The sequence below is a fragment of the Athalia rosae genome, chromosome 3 (assembly GCF_917208135.1).
Source record: "Athalia rosae chromosome 3, iyAthRosa1.1, whole genome shotgun sequence".
Taxonomy (NCBI): Eukaryota; Metazoa; Arthropoda; class Insecta; order Hymenoptera; family Athaliidae; genus Athalia; species Athalia rosae.
Window position 1 is genome coordinate 11,274,085 of NC_064028.1, and position 19,853 is coordinate 11,293,937.

General features: G+C 34.9%; 5 protein-coding genes across 10 annotated transcripts; 3 read left to right on the forward strand and 2 right to left on the reverse strand.

Annotated features, from left to right (window-relative positions):
• Positions 1-90: 90 nt before the first annotated feature.
• On the reverse strand, positions 91-3,375 carry LOC105690083 (X-ray repair cross-complementing protein 6). The gene is made up of 9 exons (XM_012407604.4): positions 2,989-3,375; positions 2,705-2,876; positions 2,146-2,587; positions 1,793-1,892; positions 1,461-1,713; positions 1,182-1,343; positions 782-1,009; positions 533-703; positions 91-411 (listed from the first exon to the last, which is right to left on the reverse strand). The coding sequence occupies exons 1-9, from the start codon at positions 3,181-3,183 to the stop codon at positions 335-337; spliced, it is 1,800 nt and encodes a 599-aa protein (XP_012263027.2). The 5' UTR covers positions 3,184-3,375; the 3' UTR covers positions 91-334.
• Positions 3,376-3,408: 33 nt separating this feature from the next.
• LOC105690067 lies at positions 3,409-4,644 on the forward strand. Of its 3 annotated transcripts, none has more exons than XM_048651937.1 (3): positions 3,409-3,548; positions 3,924-4,059; positions 4,309-4,644. In XM_048651937.1, exons 1-3 carry the CDS (start codon positions 3,507-3,509, stop codon positions 4,452-4,454), a joined length of 324 nt encoding a protein of 107 aa, XP_048507894.1. In that variant the 5' UTR covers positions 3,409-3,506; the 3' UTR covers positions 4,455-4,644. The 3 variants fall into 3 exon arrangements, with proteins under 3 accessions (XP_048507894.1, XP_012262989.2, XP_048507893.1); XM_012407566.4 differs by having other exon boundaries at positions 3,479-3,639; XM_048651936.1 differs by having other exon boundaries at positions 3,488-3,648.
• A 953-nt stretch (positions 4,645-5,597) lies between these two features.
• LOC105690096 (farnesyl pyrophosphate synthase) lies at positions 5,598-16,549 on the forward strand. 3 transcript variants are annotated; one of them, XM_048651922.1, is made up of 8 exons: positions 5,829-5,949; positions 6,027-6,064; positions 12,434-12,602; positions 12,697-12,837; positions 14,082-14,285; positions 14,378-14,542; positions 14,671-14,883; positions 15,048-16,549. In XM_048651922.1, the coding sequence occupies exons 1-8, from the start codon at positions 5,947-5,949 to the stop codon at positions 15,246-15,248; spliced, it is 1,134 nt and encodes a 377-aa protein (XP_048507879.1). In that variant the 5' UTR covers positions 5,829-5,946; the 3' UTR covers positions 15,249-16,549. The 3 variants fall into 3 exon arrangements, with proteins under 3 accessions (XP_048507878.1, XP_048507879.1, XP_012263056.2); XM_048651921.1 differs by lacking the exon at positions 6,027-6,064 and having other exon boundaries at positions 5,598-5,949; XM_012407633.3 differs by lacking the exons at positions 5,829-5,949; positions 6,027-6,064 and adding an exon at positions 11,845-11,982.
• LOC110117230 lies at positions 10,491-11,121 on the forward strand. The gene is made up of 2 exons (XM_020854723.2): positions 10,491-10,630; positions 10,691-11,121. The coding sequence occupies exons 1-2, from the start codon at positions 10,588-10,590 to the stop codon at positions 11,119-11,121; spliced, it is 474 nt and encodes a 157-aa protein (XP_020710382.2). The 5' UTR covers positions 10,491-10,587.
• Positions 16,550-17,102: 553 nt separating the features above from the next.
• On the reverse strand, positions 17,103-19,755 carry LOC105690056 (leptin receptor gene-related protein). Of its 2 annotated transcripts, none has more exons than XM_020854724.2 (5): positions 19,607-19,755; positions 18,822-18,896; positions 18,456-18,654; positions 18,253-18,396; positions 17,103-18,170 (listed from the first exon to the last, which is right to left on the reverse strand). In XM_020854724.2, the coding sequence occupies exons 2-4, from the start codon at positions 18,860-18,862 to the stop codon at positions 18,283-18,285; spliced, it is 354 nt and encodes a 117-aa protein (XP_020710383.1). In that variant the 5' UTR covers positions 18,863-18,896; positions 19,607-19,755; the 3' UTR covers positions 17,103-18,170; positions 18,253-18,282. The 2 variants fall into 2 exon arrangements, with proteins under 2 accessions (XP_020710383.1, XP_048507892.1); XM_048651935.1 differs by lacking the exon at positions 19,607-19,755 and adding an exon at positions 19,052-19,570.
• Positions 19,756-19,853: the final 98 nt, after the last annotated feature.

The following is a 19,853-nucleotide window of genomic DNA, read 5'->3' on the forward strand; positions in this document are numbered from 1 at the left end:
GTGAATGTTACATTAGTACAAATATTTTACTAGATCACATAATATATTTAAGGAACAGGATAACGTGGGGATATTTTTCAACTCAGCAAAAAACATCACTTCTCTCTGTATTCATAAAACATTTTCAAAATTAAAAATACCAACTATTACAATTTTCAACAATTCACTCAGCAAAATAAAACTTTTACATCAGTAGCTAAAACTGCAAAAATGTATTAAAAATAAAAGATCAACTCATACAAATTACAAGAAATGTGAGAACTCCTTCAAATGAAAAACAATCTCCAAAGTCTTTTAGGACTTATTAAATAACCTGTACACTGTGTTAACAAGTTCATTTTTCCTGCCAACTGGCTGTATCCCGACACTCTGTAGGTAATCTTTCAGCTGTTTTACTGTACTTTTTTCGACCTGAAAAAAAAATAGATCGATGCAATGAGAAGAAGGCCTTCAAAGTTCAATGACAAAGTACTTTGTCTCACTAGACCAGCAAATTGTTTTACGAAAGAGGTTGAAATAGATTTCTGTTAACCTGAGCGCTGTTCAAAGTCCAATTCTTCCTCAACCTTAGCATTTTTATTGAATCCATCCGGGGCCGAGTTTATAGGTCTTTTCTGAGGGATAGAGTCATGTATGCTTATTACTGATTCAAATTTATCTTTCAGCGTACCCAACCTCTCATAAAGAACCTTTTTATCAGGTACTGAAACCGAAGGGAAAAAGTTTTTTAATTCTAGATTATTAGATATGAATATTTTTGATAGGTAATAATATAATTTACTTGTTGTATCAAGTGGTGCCCTCAATGAATCTTCATCCAATGCCAATGATTCTATGCTAGCTAATTCCATATGCAATTTAGGATTACGAAACATCGTAGGCTCGTACATAAAAGTCGATCTGCTAATGATCTTGCGACATAGATCCAAAGTATCCTCGTTTGTTGAACATACGCGCTCCTTGTCGTAAATATACTCACCGATGAGTGGGGCTAGGTCTCGTAAATTTTCTGGAAAAGAAAGTTCAGTTTTATATGGTAAAAATGCACTGATATCTATATAGCTAAATAGCAATAGCATTTGTTTCAACTCATATACCTTTAGCTTCATTTCATATTCACTTTTCCATAATTTCAACCATCTTACTGTTTTACTCTCTTACTAGAAAAAGAACATACAAACCTGTAGTGGGTAATCTGTACGCGTAAAATCCTTCATACGTGCTATCTGGTACCAATGCGAACAAATTTGGGGACGATGACTGACGACTTGTTAGAACACAAATCGGCATCACATTTTTCACCATGCACTGTGCTAGTAAGCAGGCAAACAAGGCTCTGCTTCCTGAAGTACAAAATATGTCGATGGATTTTTGATGTTTGAAAACTTACAGCGTTTCTAATTGCTTAAATGTAATGAGACCCTTAAGACAAAAAAAATGGAAGTTGCAAAATTTCATACCTCTGAGAGTTGTTTCATCATAAGTGATTAATTTAGCCGGTTCGATATGATATGTCACTGATAATTCGCTTCGCGGTTTGAAGCCTAGCAGCTTCATTCCTGGTTCGTAGATTTTCTTCAAGTTCTGGGCTTGCGACTTTGTGAATTTAATCTGCCTTCCACCATACGTTACATAATGCCAAACATTTGACTTATATAGGGATGCGTGACTTTTTATACGTTCCTGATCTCCTTCATCCTCACTAGACTCATTCTATAATGATTTATTTTGTTAAACATGCGGTCTACAATAAATATTTGAGAATACGAAATTTTATGTTATAACATCATACCTCGGAATCATTGTTCTGCATCGTTCTCCAAAACGTATGTACGTCGAGTGGTTCATTATTTTCTTTCTTCAGATGAATTTTTCGCGGAAACTTCGACTTCCTGTAATTCAGATAGATTACCCATGGTCAAAAAAGATCTTGATTCCCATTGTTTTGTACTCATGGGTTTGTAGAAAAAGTCTGAGTATCAAGTAATGATATCCTTGTCTTATTTAAAGCCAAACACAAATGGTAATTAAAGTTTGGATCTCTTGTGAGAAGAGTACTTTGCATAATCTAAACCGCGTGAGAGAAGGAGAAAATGTTCTAACAAAGACAGAAAACAATTGTCAAAAAAATATAATGTAACATACGATATAATAGAAATCATGCGGACTCCTAATTTGACTTCACCGCCAAGTTCCCATTCGAATTTTGCACTGGTTCTTGAGGGATGTTTGACTTCCTCTTCTATGTCAGACAGAAATGTTCTCTGATAGTCGTCTATTGTTTTGAATTTCCCAGAGTTTACTTCGAGTTCCGCAAAGAAATGTTCGGGTTCCCATTCCTCTCCCAATCCCACAACAGTCAATGGTACACGCATATCAGAGCAATCTTTTGCTTTCATTCTGATACGATACCTCTCGGTTTGATTATTAGAAAGAGGGTCATCAGATCTTGTGAATACTACAATTCTACGAAACGGCATTTTAACTTTAACGGTAGACAAAGATCGAGATGCATGCCACAGCGCATCATAAAGAGGATAAGCCTCGGAGGAGCCAATCTCGCTGTGAAATGTCTCGATATCTAACACTGAAAAATGAAATGTATTCAACAAATAAGATTTTGGTTCATTTCAGTCTCATTAATTATGGTCCCTTACTTAGTAGTGGCTGAATCAAACAGTGAAAAAATTGCAGAGTTATTTACATGCTTTATCCAACTTTTTACGCTGATCTATCGAAACCTCTTCAAAGGTTAGCCAAGAAAGAACGTGTTTGATCTCTGGATCCTGATCCCATTTGTTTGTACCCATTAATATAATGCCTATATAATCTGTTGTGTTCCATGATAGTTTTTCGGACAATATACTTTTGCAAGCCTGGAAAGATCAAATTATAACATCTGGTATAAATTATCAATAATAGAACCAGTAATAGTTCTGATTGAATGTGTAATATGCATATCACATTCTTGATTATTAGGGAGCATACCTTAAGACATTGAGAGAAGTAAGACGTGTTTGTGATCGGATTAATTTCAAACATCGGTTCTGTGGCATCAATAATGAATACAACCCCTTGACGAATGCAATACAATGGCTTAATTTTTTGATCAGATACAAAGTCATCGATCGGGTTCAACCACAGACTGTCTTCCTCGTTCTTCACTGAAAGATCTTCGGTCATGTTGAAAACGGCAGAAGTTACTTGAATTTGAAAGAGACGTGAATAACTATACACCGAGCTATACACGTGCTCTTCTATACACCCAGCCACACACGAAAAGCACCCGGCAAGTGACAATTATTGCGGCTTGATTTTCACTTTGACTTGGCCTGACTAAAAGGATGAGGGTGAGACCTGTTGATACATGTCAAACTTGCTCGCTTTGAAGTTGGCTGTGCTCGCAACACGGCGGCGACACTGGGCGGTGACGGCGGTGTCGTCGTTTCGGATGGTTTCGGAGTGTTTCGGAGTGTTTCGGCCACTTCGGCCAAGGCGACCACTGAATGCGTCTGAAGGCGACCCACTGTGATTGCGGATATCGATTAGTAATAACCCCCGAACAACATTAACAAGGATAATATTTAAAACGAATATTTTTGCAAAATGATTCGGGTTTTTGGAAAAACGACAATTCAAGTTAGCTTGGTAGCATCGAAATTTCTTTGACATTTCTCCAGCAAAGAGTTTTCATTCTTCCTTAAATTCGATTTGTCTCTTTAACTTCAAATACTGTTCTCTATCACTATAGAAATAATCAACTAGTCATGAAAGTCTAGTGTTCGTTAAACTTGATTATATCATCATAGACTTATTTCTATATAACATTGCATGACCTATATAACATTTTCCCCTATATGTATACCATTATTCAATTGTTTCAAAAGTAAAAATATAACATTAGATTAATTTCTCACCTTCAGAATGTCCGATATACACTTTTGATGAGACCGTACAATCAGCAGTTTCTGACAAGTAGCAGCGGTTCATCAACATCGGGATCGCAAATCACAAATGTTCCTGGACTTAGCAAAAAGTGTGTCGATATGCCTGATACCCGTAAGTTATTTATCCAAACTGCATCATTTGTCTATAGATGACAAATGGTGATCCGAAATTTCTGTATATGGTATGTAATACATAGTTGGGTAATTCTATGTAATCTTCAGGATTCTGTCAAAGACTAGTATGATTATAATATTTTTCAAGTCTCTATTCACCCCAGCTGAGTAATTAAATCGGATCATGAGGTTTGGAAAGTTCGTTGCTAGCTCTGAGTCTAGTAAATTTATTTCACATTTTTTGCAGCTGTTGGACCCAGAGCGTCAAAGTCTGGTGAATACAAAAATGCAGAATACTTTTGTTACAACGAGATGAGTTTTGCAGAGGCAGAAGTGGAAATGGCTAAATTTCGACTGCCGGCCCCATCTAACAAAAAAAAACCCAGCAAGTAAACAGATGACGATGATTTTCAAATACAAGTTCTAGTTCAATGTGTGATAATTCAAACCCGTGTGATGTTTGATGAAGTATCATTTTGTTATTAGCTGAATTGAGTGATCCTATATTTTCTCAAAATTTTTTTTGAGGAAAAGTTACCTAAATATTAGATATCCAAATAAATTTCAACTGTACATAGAAAAATGATTCATCTTATTCCCATTAATTATACCTTTTCTTACTCGATATATCATAAAATGAACCCGTACCAACTGATTGACGCTTGACTTAGTTTGAATGGATTGGAGATAATAAATTGCCAATAATGCTCGCAATTGTAGGATTAACGTATGTGTGAACCATATTCAAAATCGTGATGCACTACTGTTGAACTGAATTGATACTCACAGTGAGTGATTATGTTTTATTAATTTTGTCTACATCCAGTGAAAATTATACCATGGATTTATAAATACATAGAAGGACCTAGTTTGTTATACAACCAGTTTGATACTTCTGCAAATGAGTATTTACTCAAATATTCATGGACGATCATTTCTGATTTCCTAATTTTATATCCAATAATTCTAAGTATACTGACTGCTGGAATATGACTATGGAATTCTGGTTTCATGCTGTGTGAATGTATGTACTAGATACAGATATAAATCCCAGAATACAAGTTACTCACATGACTGTAAAATATTTTGTCCTAGCAAAATGATTCTGAATCCACAAATGCAACTTTTGGGCAGCAAAAAAAATTTTCAATAATAATTAACAGCTAATATAACATGACATGCATAATTCAATCAGCACGCAGAGCTAGCTGTAATGTATTTTCGAACTGTATATTTGCACACCGGCCATTGTATACAACATTATCACGTACGGAACACGTGCGTTTGCTCATGCATTGACACGCTTAGATACCGCTTGGTACCGGTCTCCATGTTCTAGGGTACTATTTACGTTGAGTGTAGATAGGAATAGAGGTGCGGAAGACGTGGTGGGGGTACTTTTTCTTATACAGAGCGGACAACGTGACGACGGGTTCTCTTAGCCTCCCCTTGTGAGTTGCTCGATTGCTCTGATTCTGGCAATGAGTTGAAATCGCGGAACGCCGCGCGCCAGCGAGAATCGATTGTGTGCGTGCATATCATTTACAGGGACCCGTATGCGTGTAAGTGACCGACAGCAGCGCACCAAGTAGTGGGAAAACTCGGGCCGTCCGTGTGTTGAGTGTAGATAGGAATCTATCCTATCCTATCCTATTCCTATCTACACTCAACGGTTTAAGCCCCGTCAGCTGACTTCAGTTCAACCAATTCGGTCAATTCCTCAGTCAGCGACGATGTCTTCCTCCGTGCGAAGGTGTTTGACGCTTTTAAACAATCCTCTCAGAAAAAATCTGCAGCATTCGGCCGGTCAGCAAGCAACTGATATAAATTTACAAAAAATCAAAAGTTCGACGAGGGAAGCGGGGAAGCATTTATTCCAACAATCATGGTAAGTTTTCTCAGATTTCCACGTCTATTCGTATACATATATTTTGAGCGTACGCCTCGGGCGATGCATTTCCATAGATTCTACCACGCTTTTCACCACATTCCATCGTCGATTTGTAAGTACGATCCGATACTGTGTAGGTTAATCTATGAGCGTGTTTTGATTTTATTAATATATTCATCTCACAACTCCCTGCTGATATTATATCTCGCTGGTCTCACATCATGACATCCGCAATCACCCGTCTTCACATCTTTTTGATGTTTTCAATTTGATAGTAACTCTGATACGAATTGATATTAGTAATCTTGAATCTGGATCCCCTTGGATAAATAGGGCTATTCTTGTCATAGTCAACTCCTCAAGAAATGCACAGTTCGAAAGACGATATAAAATTAATTTATCTGGCTATTTGGAAAGTGTAAAATTATTGGCCGTGAAATTTGATTATCATTATCATCACATTGTATCCGTTAGAAACTATTCCAGTAAGATTTTACTACGTTCAATATCCCTTTATTGCTACATCCGATGTATTACGTACATACATGTAAATTACTATAGTATGCTCATTCGCATGTAGTAAATATTGCATACCTACACGTAACATGATGTGCTTGTGATTCACCTTATCTTATGTATATTTTTTTACCAACATGTAAGTCCTGGAGTAGCCATATCGTTTTTATGTGTAGCTGATTTATCATGTACTCAGAATATTTTTATCGCAATAAATCGTCTCCATCATATCTGATAATATAGCAAAATAGTTTGGACAATAGCGACAGATATGGTCCAAGTATTCTTCGATAATGTTTGAAAATGACTCCTGTATCGTATAGAGGAGCTTCAGCTGATACAATGTTCTCACGAAGTCATGACAAAATTACATGGGCCATTCCACGTGAACCGGATCAGTCACCCCTCAGATATTTTTTTAATTTGGCATGTCGATTGTCCATGGGGAGTTAGATTTTTGTGCCAAAGAATTTTTGAATTAGTGCAAATTTCGATTTATTATAAACAATCGAAAAATTGAGAGGCGGTTTCTTAAAAAAATCATAACTTCGTCAAAAATGATGTTGGATTCAATTTTTGTTTTCAAAATTTACGCGGATAAGGCCATAGATTTGGAAAAAAAATAAATGGTGCCGAAAAAGTTTATTTATCATTTGTTTATTTGACAATGAATTATTAAATGATGTATAAAACACTGACGGATAGCACCGAAAAATTAAAAAAAATGCTGGCATATACTTTGAACTATACTACAGCCTATGAATTAATTTCAGAGATGCGTTCGGCTTCGTTTTCGAGTAAAAAATCATCAAAGTTGGTATTTACCAGATGTTCTAGATTACTTAACTCATCCTGCGATAGCGCATATTTATTTATTGATGTTTTCTGCCTATCTACTATCAAAAAAATTATTTCATGCTCATATACACAAACCGTGTTCATAAGTGGAGGATGTAAACATTGCGCGATTTGATTTAGGTTCACGCAAAATATCACTAGTCAAATTTACAGCAGCGCCACAGCAGAGGTAGGGGGATCGCATCGACCGGCCACGATCTGTTATGATCCACGGCGTTTACCAAAAATATTAGAATCTATCTGTCGATAATATCGTAGAAACCACGACTGATGTTATTTTGATCAGAGAAATGATACGGTGAATTAAATAGGATAGTATGATCTTCGTCGATGACAGAGTAAACACTTGCCATTGATGCATTGATGAAGAAAAGGACAACAAACGAGACGCATTAAGGATAATAATTGCATGCTAACTTTTAACTGCTAACTCCTTCAGACTGCCAACGCGTCTCGTTTATCGTTAAATCATCGTTGAATGGCTGTGTCAGTTTTGTGAGGTGACAACGCCGTGGATAACAGATCGTGGTCGGTCGATGCGAGTCGAGCGGCGCCGGATCCCCCGACCTCTGCTGTGGCGCTGCTGTAAATTCGACTAGTGATATTTTGCGTGAACCTAATTCAAATCGCGCAATGTTTACATCCTCACTTATTAACACGGTTCGTGTATGTACATACATACATACGTACTTATTGTTAGCTCAGACTTATTTTTAACCTCCCATACATAAAAAATCTGTGGGATTCGAGTATAATAGAAAAATTATATGTGTTGATTTTACAAAGTACAGAGCTGGCCATAGCAAATAGGATTGAATTTCATCAACCGTTATCCTGTTTTATCTTCATATGAACAGATATTGATTGTTAATCTCAGAAAGTAGATTGAAGAATGATCAAGAATTGGGGAAAAGTTCTCACTAAGTATTTTTTTTTTTTAGGAATAAAAACGACGAATTATCAGAAATTAATTATCCCATTCAATCGAGAATTTATACTCTTTTTTTCTTAATGATTTCCAAGAAATCGTTTTGCGGCAATATTGGGTTGCACTGTATTACAGTCTGAGTCCCACGATGCGTGACATATTTGACAGCTACCGTCAATGATTTACTAATGTCCGGATCTGAATTTCGAGCATCGTCCTTGTCGAGAAAGTGTAAGATAAAAATGCATAATTATTTTCAAGTTCATAAAATTTATTGATACTACGTAATGTCTGTGTATAAAAATCATACCTTGTATTGTTTGATTTCTGTTTCTTCCTCGCTTATTTTGGTCATAGTTTTTTTCATGGTGATACGTCCTATCTTAAAAAGTGATGACCAATCGAAATTCGAGATGAGCCTCGTGTTTCTAAATTCACGCTGCGAAATGAGCGAGTACCGATTGGTGCCGTTGCATTTTGTATGTGGACCGATTTGACTTACAAGTTAGCGAGTGAATTGTGCCGCTGAACGCAGCTTAGTTTTTATTCGTTTGCTGATTGGCTGCGTTCAAACTTGAAAATTGTTAAATTGATAAAATATTGTAATAAAAATTACATTTTGAGTATATAAATCATTAATTTGAAAAAATGGAAGGAGAAAATGTAAAAAAAATATCATTTCCAAGGTGAGCCTGAAACAGTAGTCTGTTTGTCTCTGAGCGACTAATGAATTCTGTAAAACCTTAACATTTAATTTTCAAAAAACGGAGAAGCATAAATATATATGTAATAAAAATACCATTTCGAAATTATAAATTATAAACTTGTGAACATGGAAGCTGAAAATGACGAAAACGGTCATTTTCAAACCGAGCCTGATGCAGTAGGTCAACCGTATGTTCTATTTTTGAAAATTCGTAATCCAATGCAAAATGTAATTCAAATATTCAGCTGTCTAAAATTGAGTTAAATGAAGAAGAAATATCAAGTAATGCGTTACGTACAAACTGGAAGCCAAGGTCGCTATGCTTACATTGAATCGTGTATCGAAAGCAGAAGAAATTTGAGAGTGCACTACTTTTCAAAAATAATAATATTGTCAGTTTTGGCTGACAATGAATCACGATAATATGGTGAATTACAATCAAAAAAACTTTATAATCAAAATTAGTTAAAAATATTTTTATAATTATGAATTGCTTTGACTTAATGTGTTTCTCAAAATGAAAATAGCTCAAACTTATACTGTAAAAGCCAGCCCGCATTTTTCATCATTACCCATCGGAAAATTAAATAGAAATAAATCAAAAGTTGTGGAAAACAGGGACAAATGTCGAATCATTGCGGAATGAGTGAATTGTGCCGCTCTATATTGATGACATTTGATTCTTTTGCTGGTTGGATATGTGATTAAATTATACATATAAAAAAGATAATACATTGTGTGAACAATTTGAAAATTAATTTGAGGCATTGGTATACACTTGACGAAAATGTATACGTGCAAAATAAATTGTGATGGGAGACTAAAATTCAAATAGAGGAAAAATCATAATTAATAGATAACAAAAAGTTATACTGCAATCTCAATGATACACAATTTATAATAGGAATAAAACAGAACAAAATTGAAGGTATGAAGCTGAAATTTGAAAGACATTGACAAATGATTGACATTTTCAACAGATAAAGTGGTTGATTAGAAATTGATTATTTGATAACCAAAAAAAAAAAACAGTTGTAGATTTGCAGATGATGAATATCATATCACAGAAAAACAAAGCAAAAAAAAGAATGAAATGCAACATAATCAAAGTATATAATGTAAGAGATATAATAAAAAAGCGACACTCAATGAATCGAATGTGGAAGCCCACGATTTGAATGACGGAGATGGAATCAGATCAGGTCAAAATGAAAAAATGATTTGATAGATGTGACTGTCCGCCAAAAATTTTTTGGAAAAGTTGCAGCATAAGTTCATGTAATTAAATTTCAAAAACATGGCATGCCGCACATTAAGATGTCAGTAACGTTGGCGAACGAGGCGATAGACAAATACATTTCTGCGGAAATTCAAGATAAAAACGAGAACAAAAATTTAGACGATATCGCGATGAAACATGTGATACATGGACTATGTGGAGACTGGTGGATGGAAAACCGTAAATTCACGTAAAATTTTCGGAAAGGGCGCAGAGATGAAACAATAATACATAAAAATGGTTATCCCTATATCGCCGACGAGACACGGGGTGATCTTTCGAACGACCTGGTAGATTTGCGGTAAACAATCAGTACGTTGTGCCATATTGACGTCAACCATCACGCAAATGAGGAGATTTCATCGAAGATCACTACTACTGACAGTCAAAGGTACCAAAAATTGTATTAGTTTCGGAACGTTTAATGGAAATGTTTGTCGGACATTCACAGCAACGTGTTTAGCTCGAGGTTTAATCGAAGATGACGAAGAGTGGAAACGCACGACGGACGAAGCTACAACCTGGATGATACCACGAAGACTTAGAAGGCTGTTCGTTAGAATATTTTTCCACTGTCAATCAGTTCACCAAAAAGATCTTTGGGAAGAATTCAAAGATGAAATGGCTGAGGATTACTCACGCAGGGAGGGGTTGTCGCGTGGCCGAGCACGAGCCTATGAACGAATCATTGAAATGTTGAATGCAGAGGGTTGGAATCTTGCTGATTTTCCGGAAATGGAACAAAGAATAATTACTTTGGAATCGATTAATAAATTACTTGAGGAATCATCTTCAATCGCAGTGCGATCGTATGAAAAATTAAATGCTGAACAAAAAGAAATTGTTGACGCCGTATTGGATTCGATTAATACAGCCGAATAGACCGGCGGCGCTTGCTTTTACATCGATGGCCAACGTGGCTCCGGTAAAACTTAAATTTACAAAACTATATGGCATTTATTGAAAGCAAAAGGAAAAAATGTGATTACAATGGCATTCAAGGGAATTGCAGCAAAATTGTTACCAGAAGGTAGAACAGTTCATAAGACGTTAGGATTACGTGTTCCCCTCTATTCAGACTCAACATTTGCATAAATGTTAGATCTAAACAAGGTGAATATTTGAAAAAAAAAAGGTTATTGTCTGAGATGAAGCTCGAATGCCACCCAGGTACGTGTTAGAAGTAATTGATAAAACATTACGCGAAATAATGAACGATGATATACCATTCGGTGGGAAGATTTTGATAATGGGTGGCGATTTCAGATAACTATGACCAATAAAAGTGAGAGGTACACGTAATGAGACAATTAACCCATCCATTAAATTTAGTAATCTATGGAAATAATTTGAAAAGTTCAAATAAACGCAAAATATGTGAACTTTATCTGATTGTCTGAATCTATAACAGATCTTGTATTAATGATGAGAAATTGAATGATGCTGATGATCACGTCAATTGTGATAACGATAATGTAGACTGACAGAAAAAAACCTGTGTGTGAAAAGTAATGATATGAGATTGAGACAAAACTACGGGTAAAAAATCAATGCGATGAATCAAATGAAATGCGGCGCGCGCGTGCAATGCTAGTATGTATGTATAAACAGCTGGGATAAAGCTGTATCGAATTTTTCACACTTTCAGTTGTCTCAAAGCAATGGAAGCACACTATGTTTTACATAGAGGGTTACTGCTTTGATCAATGAGATTTTCAACAATGAAATAGTAAATACTCGATGGTAAAAATATATTCTCTTCGCGTCCTTGTGTTCGTCCCTGTTCACAACCTTTGCTTGACCTACTCATTGTTGCTACCAACAATCGAACCATTGTAAATTCAATACCATCATAACTTGCTAATTTATTGCTCTAGATATCTATTCAGTTTACCACTTTTCTAAGTTTACCTATGAAAGTTCTCTCATTTCATATAACTTCTATTACCTAACTTTTTTGTAGGATGTAATGATGGCATAAGAGTTTTGCTATTATTGTTCAACAGATCGCTATTTTTTATTGCAAAAATAATCAATTCATTGTCAATTCTACCGCAGCAACGATTTCTAAGATCTAGTTATCCACAGTGCACATTATTTTGACAGCTTCTTCAATAAATCACTCAGCTTTCAAAAATTTGGACCATTATGATCTCAAAAAATTTGGTCAACATTTGATTACTTTGTACTTCAGTGCTGCCAGCTCACACTCCGTGCACACAGTTGTGCAAGCTAGAAGTAGAGTGGTAACCACCAAGGATGAAAGCCGAGAAATGATGGCTGTGTGGCCAGACGTGGTCAGAGATCTTACAGATGCTGGACGCCACCTTGACATTCCTCATGCCACTAAATGGATAGCAAAAGTAAGACAAAATATCTATACAAATTTTACTATTACCCTACTTCGTTTGTTAAAAAATTTCATCACACAATTCATTTGATTATCCCATTCATTAGGTGTTACAGTACAACGTTCCTAACGGCAAGAAGAATAGGGGTCTTGCTCTTGTCTATGCATTCCAAAAGTTGGCACCGCCAGAGAAGCTCAACGAAGATAATATCAGATTGGCTAGGATTTTGGGTTGGTGTGTCGAGTTGGTATGTCTAACAAGATTGTCATTCCAATATCTATGCACAGAGCGATTGTATCTCTAATGTTAAGTATATTTATTTTCTCCTAAGATGTGTTGCGATTTGTTACGTATTCGCTTAATGGTCAAGGATACTTCTGGCTATGCATTTATCTTGCTATTCTTTGTAAATGTGCGATCGGCATGGTAAAGCGATCATTTTGAGTGTCATTAAACATACTTTGCAACCTTTCAGTTTCCTTGAAGTGTTCATTAACAATATACCCTCTTGCTTCTATTATTACTTTTGCATACTAATATTTTTTCCAAATAACAATCTGAAACAATGGTCTTGCACCCAGATCCAACAGCTTTTATATGTTTATTTGTAGTTTATAAAGATTTTGTTACAATAACAAGAGATCCCATGCAGATTCCATTGACAATGAGTGTGATCTCATAATCAGTTGGTTTGTGTAAAAAAATTGAATTTTTCTGTTGAGACCTATTTATTATCCCTTTATATTTGACATCAAAAGCATGTTTGTCGTTACTAACTGACTAGATGACATAAGAGGCCTTGTTGCATGTTAGATTAGACAGAAAAATTATTTCAATAGTTCTTTGCATTAAATGAAATATTAATCCGTGTTCGTAATTCATCAACAATATTTTGCATGGTGCGGTCAAATTATTTGAATCAATATACTATTTGTTCAGATGATGAAAATTTAAAGTATATTAATCATTGCTTAATCATCTTCTACCAGGGTGAGTGATGGCACTGTCTCTCACACAATATCACCAATCATTGTTGGTTGTTTTGACCAAATCTATTATTGCCATGAATTAAAAATTGAGTTAGACCAAGCTGATGTTTCCTGAATAAAATTCAATTATTTTTATGCTTAGAAAATATTCGCTCCTATTCCTCAAAACGTCATGCACAATATGAATAATGCGTCACATCAAAAAAAGACTTGTGGTTTACAGGTCTCTAGAAAAACCAAATTCTTTCTAAACTCCTACCATTGATTCCTTAGGCTGTGCTTATTAGTGAAGAACTGTACCGTATGCGTTAGAACTTATGTCACGATATATGAACAAGTTAAAAAATTGAACATGAACCAGCTTAGAAATTATCTTCTTGCATTTAGGTATTTGGGATATCAAATTAATAAATAATCAGCATACTTGTTCCTACGCTCTGTTGATTCTGGCAACGGATTTCGAATTGGTCGTAATGATTGGAGGTGTTGTGTGTCTGTGTAGTACCAAGCATTTTTCCTGGTGGAAGATGACATTATGGATGGATCAACGAATCGACGTGGACAACTGTGCTGGTACCGTCAAAATAACATAGGTTTGAGTGCAATTAACGACGGACTTTTGTTAGAACAGTCAATATTCCAATTACTTCGTACACATTTCAAGGATAAGGATTGTTATATGAATCTCATAGAGGTATTTCACGAGGTAAATTTGATCACGAGTTTCTAAATTAACAAATATTCACACTTTCAAACCCAAACAGTTTTCAGATATTTCATTTGTAAAACAATTTCCAGACCATACTTAAAACTACAATGGGTCAGACTCTTGATTTACTCTCGACACAGTTTGGCCAAAAACCTAAATTGGAATTGTTTACAATGAATCAATACAACTCTATTGTGAAATATAAGACTGCTTTTTACTCTTTTGTCATGCCAGTGTCTCTAGCCATGTATTTCGTAAGTATAACTGATATCCACATGTGATGGAATTAATTATTCTATCGACTCCAGGGATAAGAACTATAAAAGATACCTGGCACATAAGCAATGTATCCTCATTACGATACAATTGTTTATCCCAATAGGCTGGTATCACAGATGCCGAAATGCACAGACAAGCCAAAACAATATTACTGGAAATGGGCCACTTTTTCCAAGTTCAAGATGATTTCTTAGACTGTTACGGAAACCCGGAAGTTACAGGAAAAATAGGTAACGACATACAAGATGGAAAATGTTCCTGGTTGGTAGTTGTGGCTTTGCAACGTGCGACACCAGCACAGAAAAAAATCTTAGAAGTAAGTATTACAAATTCAATTAAACTTTGATACAAGTAGGGCTCGTTCCATCGAATGTTATCATTTGTGTACGTCAAACTCTTCACTGATACAGAGTAATACAGTCATTTGTGATACGAATATAAAGTTATAGCGAAAAAATTTGATGAAACTTGTCCCAATAGGAATGCTACGGTTCGAGTGATCCGGAAAATGTTGCACGAGTTAAGCAATTGTACGATAACTTGGGTTTGCCAACGACATATTCTATATATGAAGAAGAAAGTTACAACTTGATGAATACTCACATTCAACAAATATCACGTGGTCTTCCCCATGATTTATTTTTCAAATTTCTTGAAAAAATATATCGTAGAGATCACTAAGCTGTTATTACCCCTGTTATATCCTATCAATGCAAATTCACCGATATAACTAAAATTCTACCAGTGTTTTGGGTCTGAGTGACACATTATTTCGAATACGTATCGAATCAAGATACAAATATCATAATAGCTTGAAAGAAGGTATTTACTCTGACAATGAGGTTTTAATACCCACCATAAATGGTTAATCCTATGACAATATTTACAAGAAGCCTTAGTCTCATTCCAAGTATCAACATCCTGAGTGATGTGAATGAAGGAAAACATTGATGAAAGATTGTTTGACCTAAAACTGTGGTTGGAATAGAATACCTGGCAATCTTACGAAATATGGTACATTGGGGCTAAAAATTGGATGAGTGATCGCTCAAATTATTCATAATTTATCTACTTCAGGCATGAAAGTGTTTTATATAGTTATTCCTTAAATGTTGTTTTATCGTCCAAATATTTTTATGCATGTGTGTGAATGTATGGTACTAACTGTGTAAGTATGCTTGGTAATCTCAATAATAATTATAACATAAGAAAAACAGTTACAAAGGATTGTCAGTGATTGATAGTTTGTAAACAAAATTAATCAGCCTGATTGGAAGCTATCTTTCCATCTATTACGTCGTCTCGACCTCTAGATCTTACAATTAATTGTAGTAGCGCTGGCAATTATTATAACGCCGCTGGTAAGAATTAACATCTTTGTGTTTGTGGAGAGAGAATTTTTTGCTGGGTTACTTGACAAACGTAAATCAAAATACTTATTGTTAGATTTAGACCTTACCAAATAATCTATATACCCCAAAAATTATTTTTATGCAATATTCTTATACATGTACAGAGGGAGAACGTATTGTTACTTGTTACAAGTAGATAGGTATTTGTCTTTTAGTAGAAAATAGGCAGACTACTTCAATTTTTCCGTTAAACAAATGTTGGACAGCTCAGCTTGGATAATAACTATGCGATTCACAGTAATGGTGTCATAGCATTTGATTTTATTTAAGTCTGTTTCAGTCGTCATTTTATCTGTTTTATTATATTTTTTTAACCATTATTTGTGTTATCATGTTCAATTGTTTAGTCTATAAAAAAATTTGTTGCATGGTACAGGAACCTAGGTATTATACCTGAAAGAAAATTTGAATCTTTATATGTGTGAAGATTAGAATAAAATGAAATTAGTTTATTTTTAATCGTCAATGTCTCTATGGTAGCGGTTAGTCTTATATTCTTTTTTCTCATATATGTATAAACAAATACCTGTATGAATTATGAAACCAATTAAAAAAAAAGTTGTTTATTCATTGATGCATACCTTGATCTGTTTGCCTAAAATTCATCCGTCAAAACTTTTCGATCCTTGTGATTCTGCATCTCTAAGTGAATTTGCAGAGATACTTATTAAAATTCTTTAAACATACGTATTTATTTGCGCAAATTCAGTACAAACCTTGGTGTATGTATAAAAAGACGTACCGTAAAAAATAATCGCTTGAACACTGGAATATTTTATCATCAGCAGCAATTGGGCCTCTTTCAAACCGTTTATCAGAATACAGGAATGATTTTTTCCGTACAAAATTGGACAGACGTCAAGATAGATTCAGGTAGTCTTATGGCCTTTGAACCCAACAGCGAAAAAAACTAACGACTGGTTTTCAATGGGTATTACCTTTTTTAAAATTAATGACTTCATGTGAGAGCAAAGATGGTTTGACCCTGATTCTCAATGCGTGAAGTGCTGCGAGACATATTTACTTTCTATGATATAATTTATATCTGAATTAAGACCATCAATCAACTGAACTTATCGTATTAAAATAATATAGTTGTATTATACCATCACTACAATTTGTATTAATTTTACAATCTCTTTTTATTTCGTTTATTTATTTTTTTTTCCTAATGACATTCACCTCGTTAGTGAATATTCGTAAATAATAATGCATCACTTTTATCATCTCAATAGTTAAGATTCAACTAACTATAACGCACACATACTTACTTAAATGTTATAGAAGTAACAGAATAATAAGTTTCAAACATCAAAATTATGGCGTAGCCATCAGTCGTTATTTGTTACTGCAACATCGACTGCACAAATCTTTACTTTAAATCTGAAAACTATCATGTTATAGCATAATGCAAAAGTTAGATAATATTAAGAGTAAACTGCGAATAAAGTTGCATAGAAAAGCTTATCACAATATTTAACGGTGCAATATGAAGCTCGCACACTTGTGTATTAGCAATAATTAGTAGCTTACACCTGTATCTATTTAATCAATATGATATAAACACAATGAATATTTGATTCGATTATTGATGCATAAATTGATAAAATGGTAAAAGTTGATATCAGTATTTTCATCAATGACTTTTCCAACCATTTTCCTCTATCTATCACTCAAACTTTAATTCTCCATGACGCAAAACTAAGCTCAGGTATGTAATTATAGATAATTCAGATGCGATTTCCTCACGTTTCAACTTGAGTGTAATCAAATCATTTAGTCATGAACTCGTCAGTCAATATTGATGCAAATACCCAGTCAATAATTGTCAGGTAGTTCTCATATCTATACCTCATATACATGTATAGTCTTCGATATTCGCAAGATTAGCACATCTACAAAATTTTGATGGTGATCTAGTTCTGGAATTATCATAATAAAACAATTTCCTGCATGATGGGATCTTCCTCTTTATCTACATTGCCTCGCGCTACTATTTCAACCGACCGACAGAAAAATTTATTAGCCAATAAGAGGAATCATCAGATAATTACAGATGATTAGGTATACATTCGCGTCTCGATTGTATAGATTTTCACTGGCCTGCAATTAACAAAAATCTACAACTAAAAATTACGTTTGGATCCCTGGATATTTAAAAAAAAATTTTTTGTGGATTTTCTGGAACATCCTGAAAAAATTGAGAGGTACTTGTTGATATGTTATTACATTTAAAAACTATCCATTGCAGAACAGAAAAATCACTGAACTACCATTTGATGAGAACGCGATGTTCAGACAGATCACCACATGCTATAATCAGCATCTTCTTGATCAAAGGCGATGAAGAATCCAACCAAAGTAAGATACACAATTACGTTACCAGCTAAGGTTAAGTAACACGCCCCTGGATATATCTGAAAATGATTAACCATTGAGAGAATGTTTGATGACTTACATCGATGAGTTTACGCACCACTGGTGTAGGAGTGGGTGAGCGTGCCAACACTATAGGTAGAGCAAAAGATGAAACAACAAAACCCATTGTGATGAAAATTGCCAATTCAAGGCATGGATTGCTAGTGCTTCCGGAATCACCTGTGTATCGTTTTGCAATCAATGTAGGAATTGGAGCAAGTATGTAGAATAATACGACAAAAAAAGGCCACCAAACTCTGAAACACATGAATTTTACAACATCTTCTCAAATCAAAAGAATTAACAACCATAGCTGGTAGAGGTAAATCCAACAGGTTTGTTTCAAGTAATCAGTCTATGTAAGAAACTTTCTTTCTTTTTCAGATTATATTATACATAATTATGAAGCCATAGTTTAACTCACTTGTATGCTGGAAGTGCACAGCCCAACATGACAAAAGTCATTCCAAGTGAGCCAGCAAAGGCCAATGTGATCAACCTGTATAAAAAAACATTAGTTATTTTCACGGATGAACGTTTATTTCAAATGTCTAACTAAAGCATTGATACTCATTTTGTTGCCAATTTGAAATCGAATACCAATTTGAAAAAGTCACTTCATATTTAATGACCATGAAAAAAAGATATACTCACGCTATTTATCAAGTACCAGTAGCCATGGAATATGAAACACAAGATGAAAATATTAATTCAGCGAATTTGAATTTATCTCTTGATATGAAGACAAGATTTGAAAGCTATGGGTATCCTCTACATTGATAGGCAAATTATGGACTTTTATACTACAAACTTGATACTTCACGATTGGGAGTAATGGAAATGAATGAGTAGAGATTTGTGATGATCAGAGGAGAATAAGATAATTGTTAACAAGACCACTTTTCATCACTGACAATTTACAGGTAGACAATGACAAACGTCATCTCATTACTACAAAATCAGCGAACCAATAAATGTTAGAATAAAAGATAGAACAGATTACCGTCAAATACTATAATCGAATTAATAATGACGAAAGAAAGGAATAAAGGGAAATAGATTAGGCATAGCTTTGTTGGATTGACGAGGTTATGTGTCAAAGTCATGTTAGAAACGCCTATTTATGAATATTAGATAAAGGCACAGATTTGCCTGGGTATGAACGCGCAAACCAACGATCCCGTATTTCGGATCGACTAAATGCATCACCTTTGATTCCTGCCATTTTAATTGCGAACAGCTTTCCAAACGATGCTGAAATCCCACTTCATGCGAATTGTCAATTTTTACAACACTCGGATATTTGTGACAGTCTGAACATAGTTGCAAATGACTCACCACCCTCACAAAATAATACAGGATGTTTCTTTACCGACAACTCTATGGTCAACGATGGTCATGGAACGGAAATTCAAACTGATCTACGAAAAAATAATCGTGTTACCATTGGTGGTGT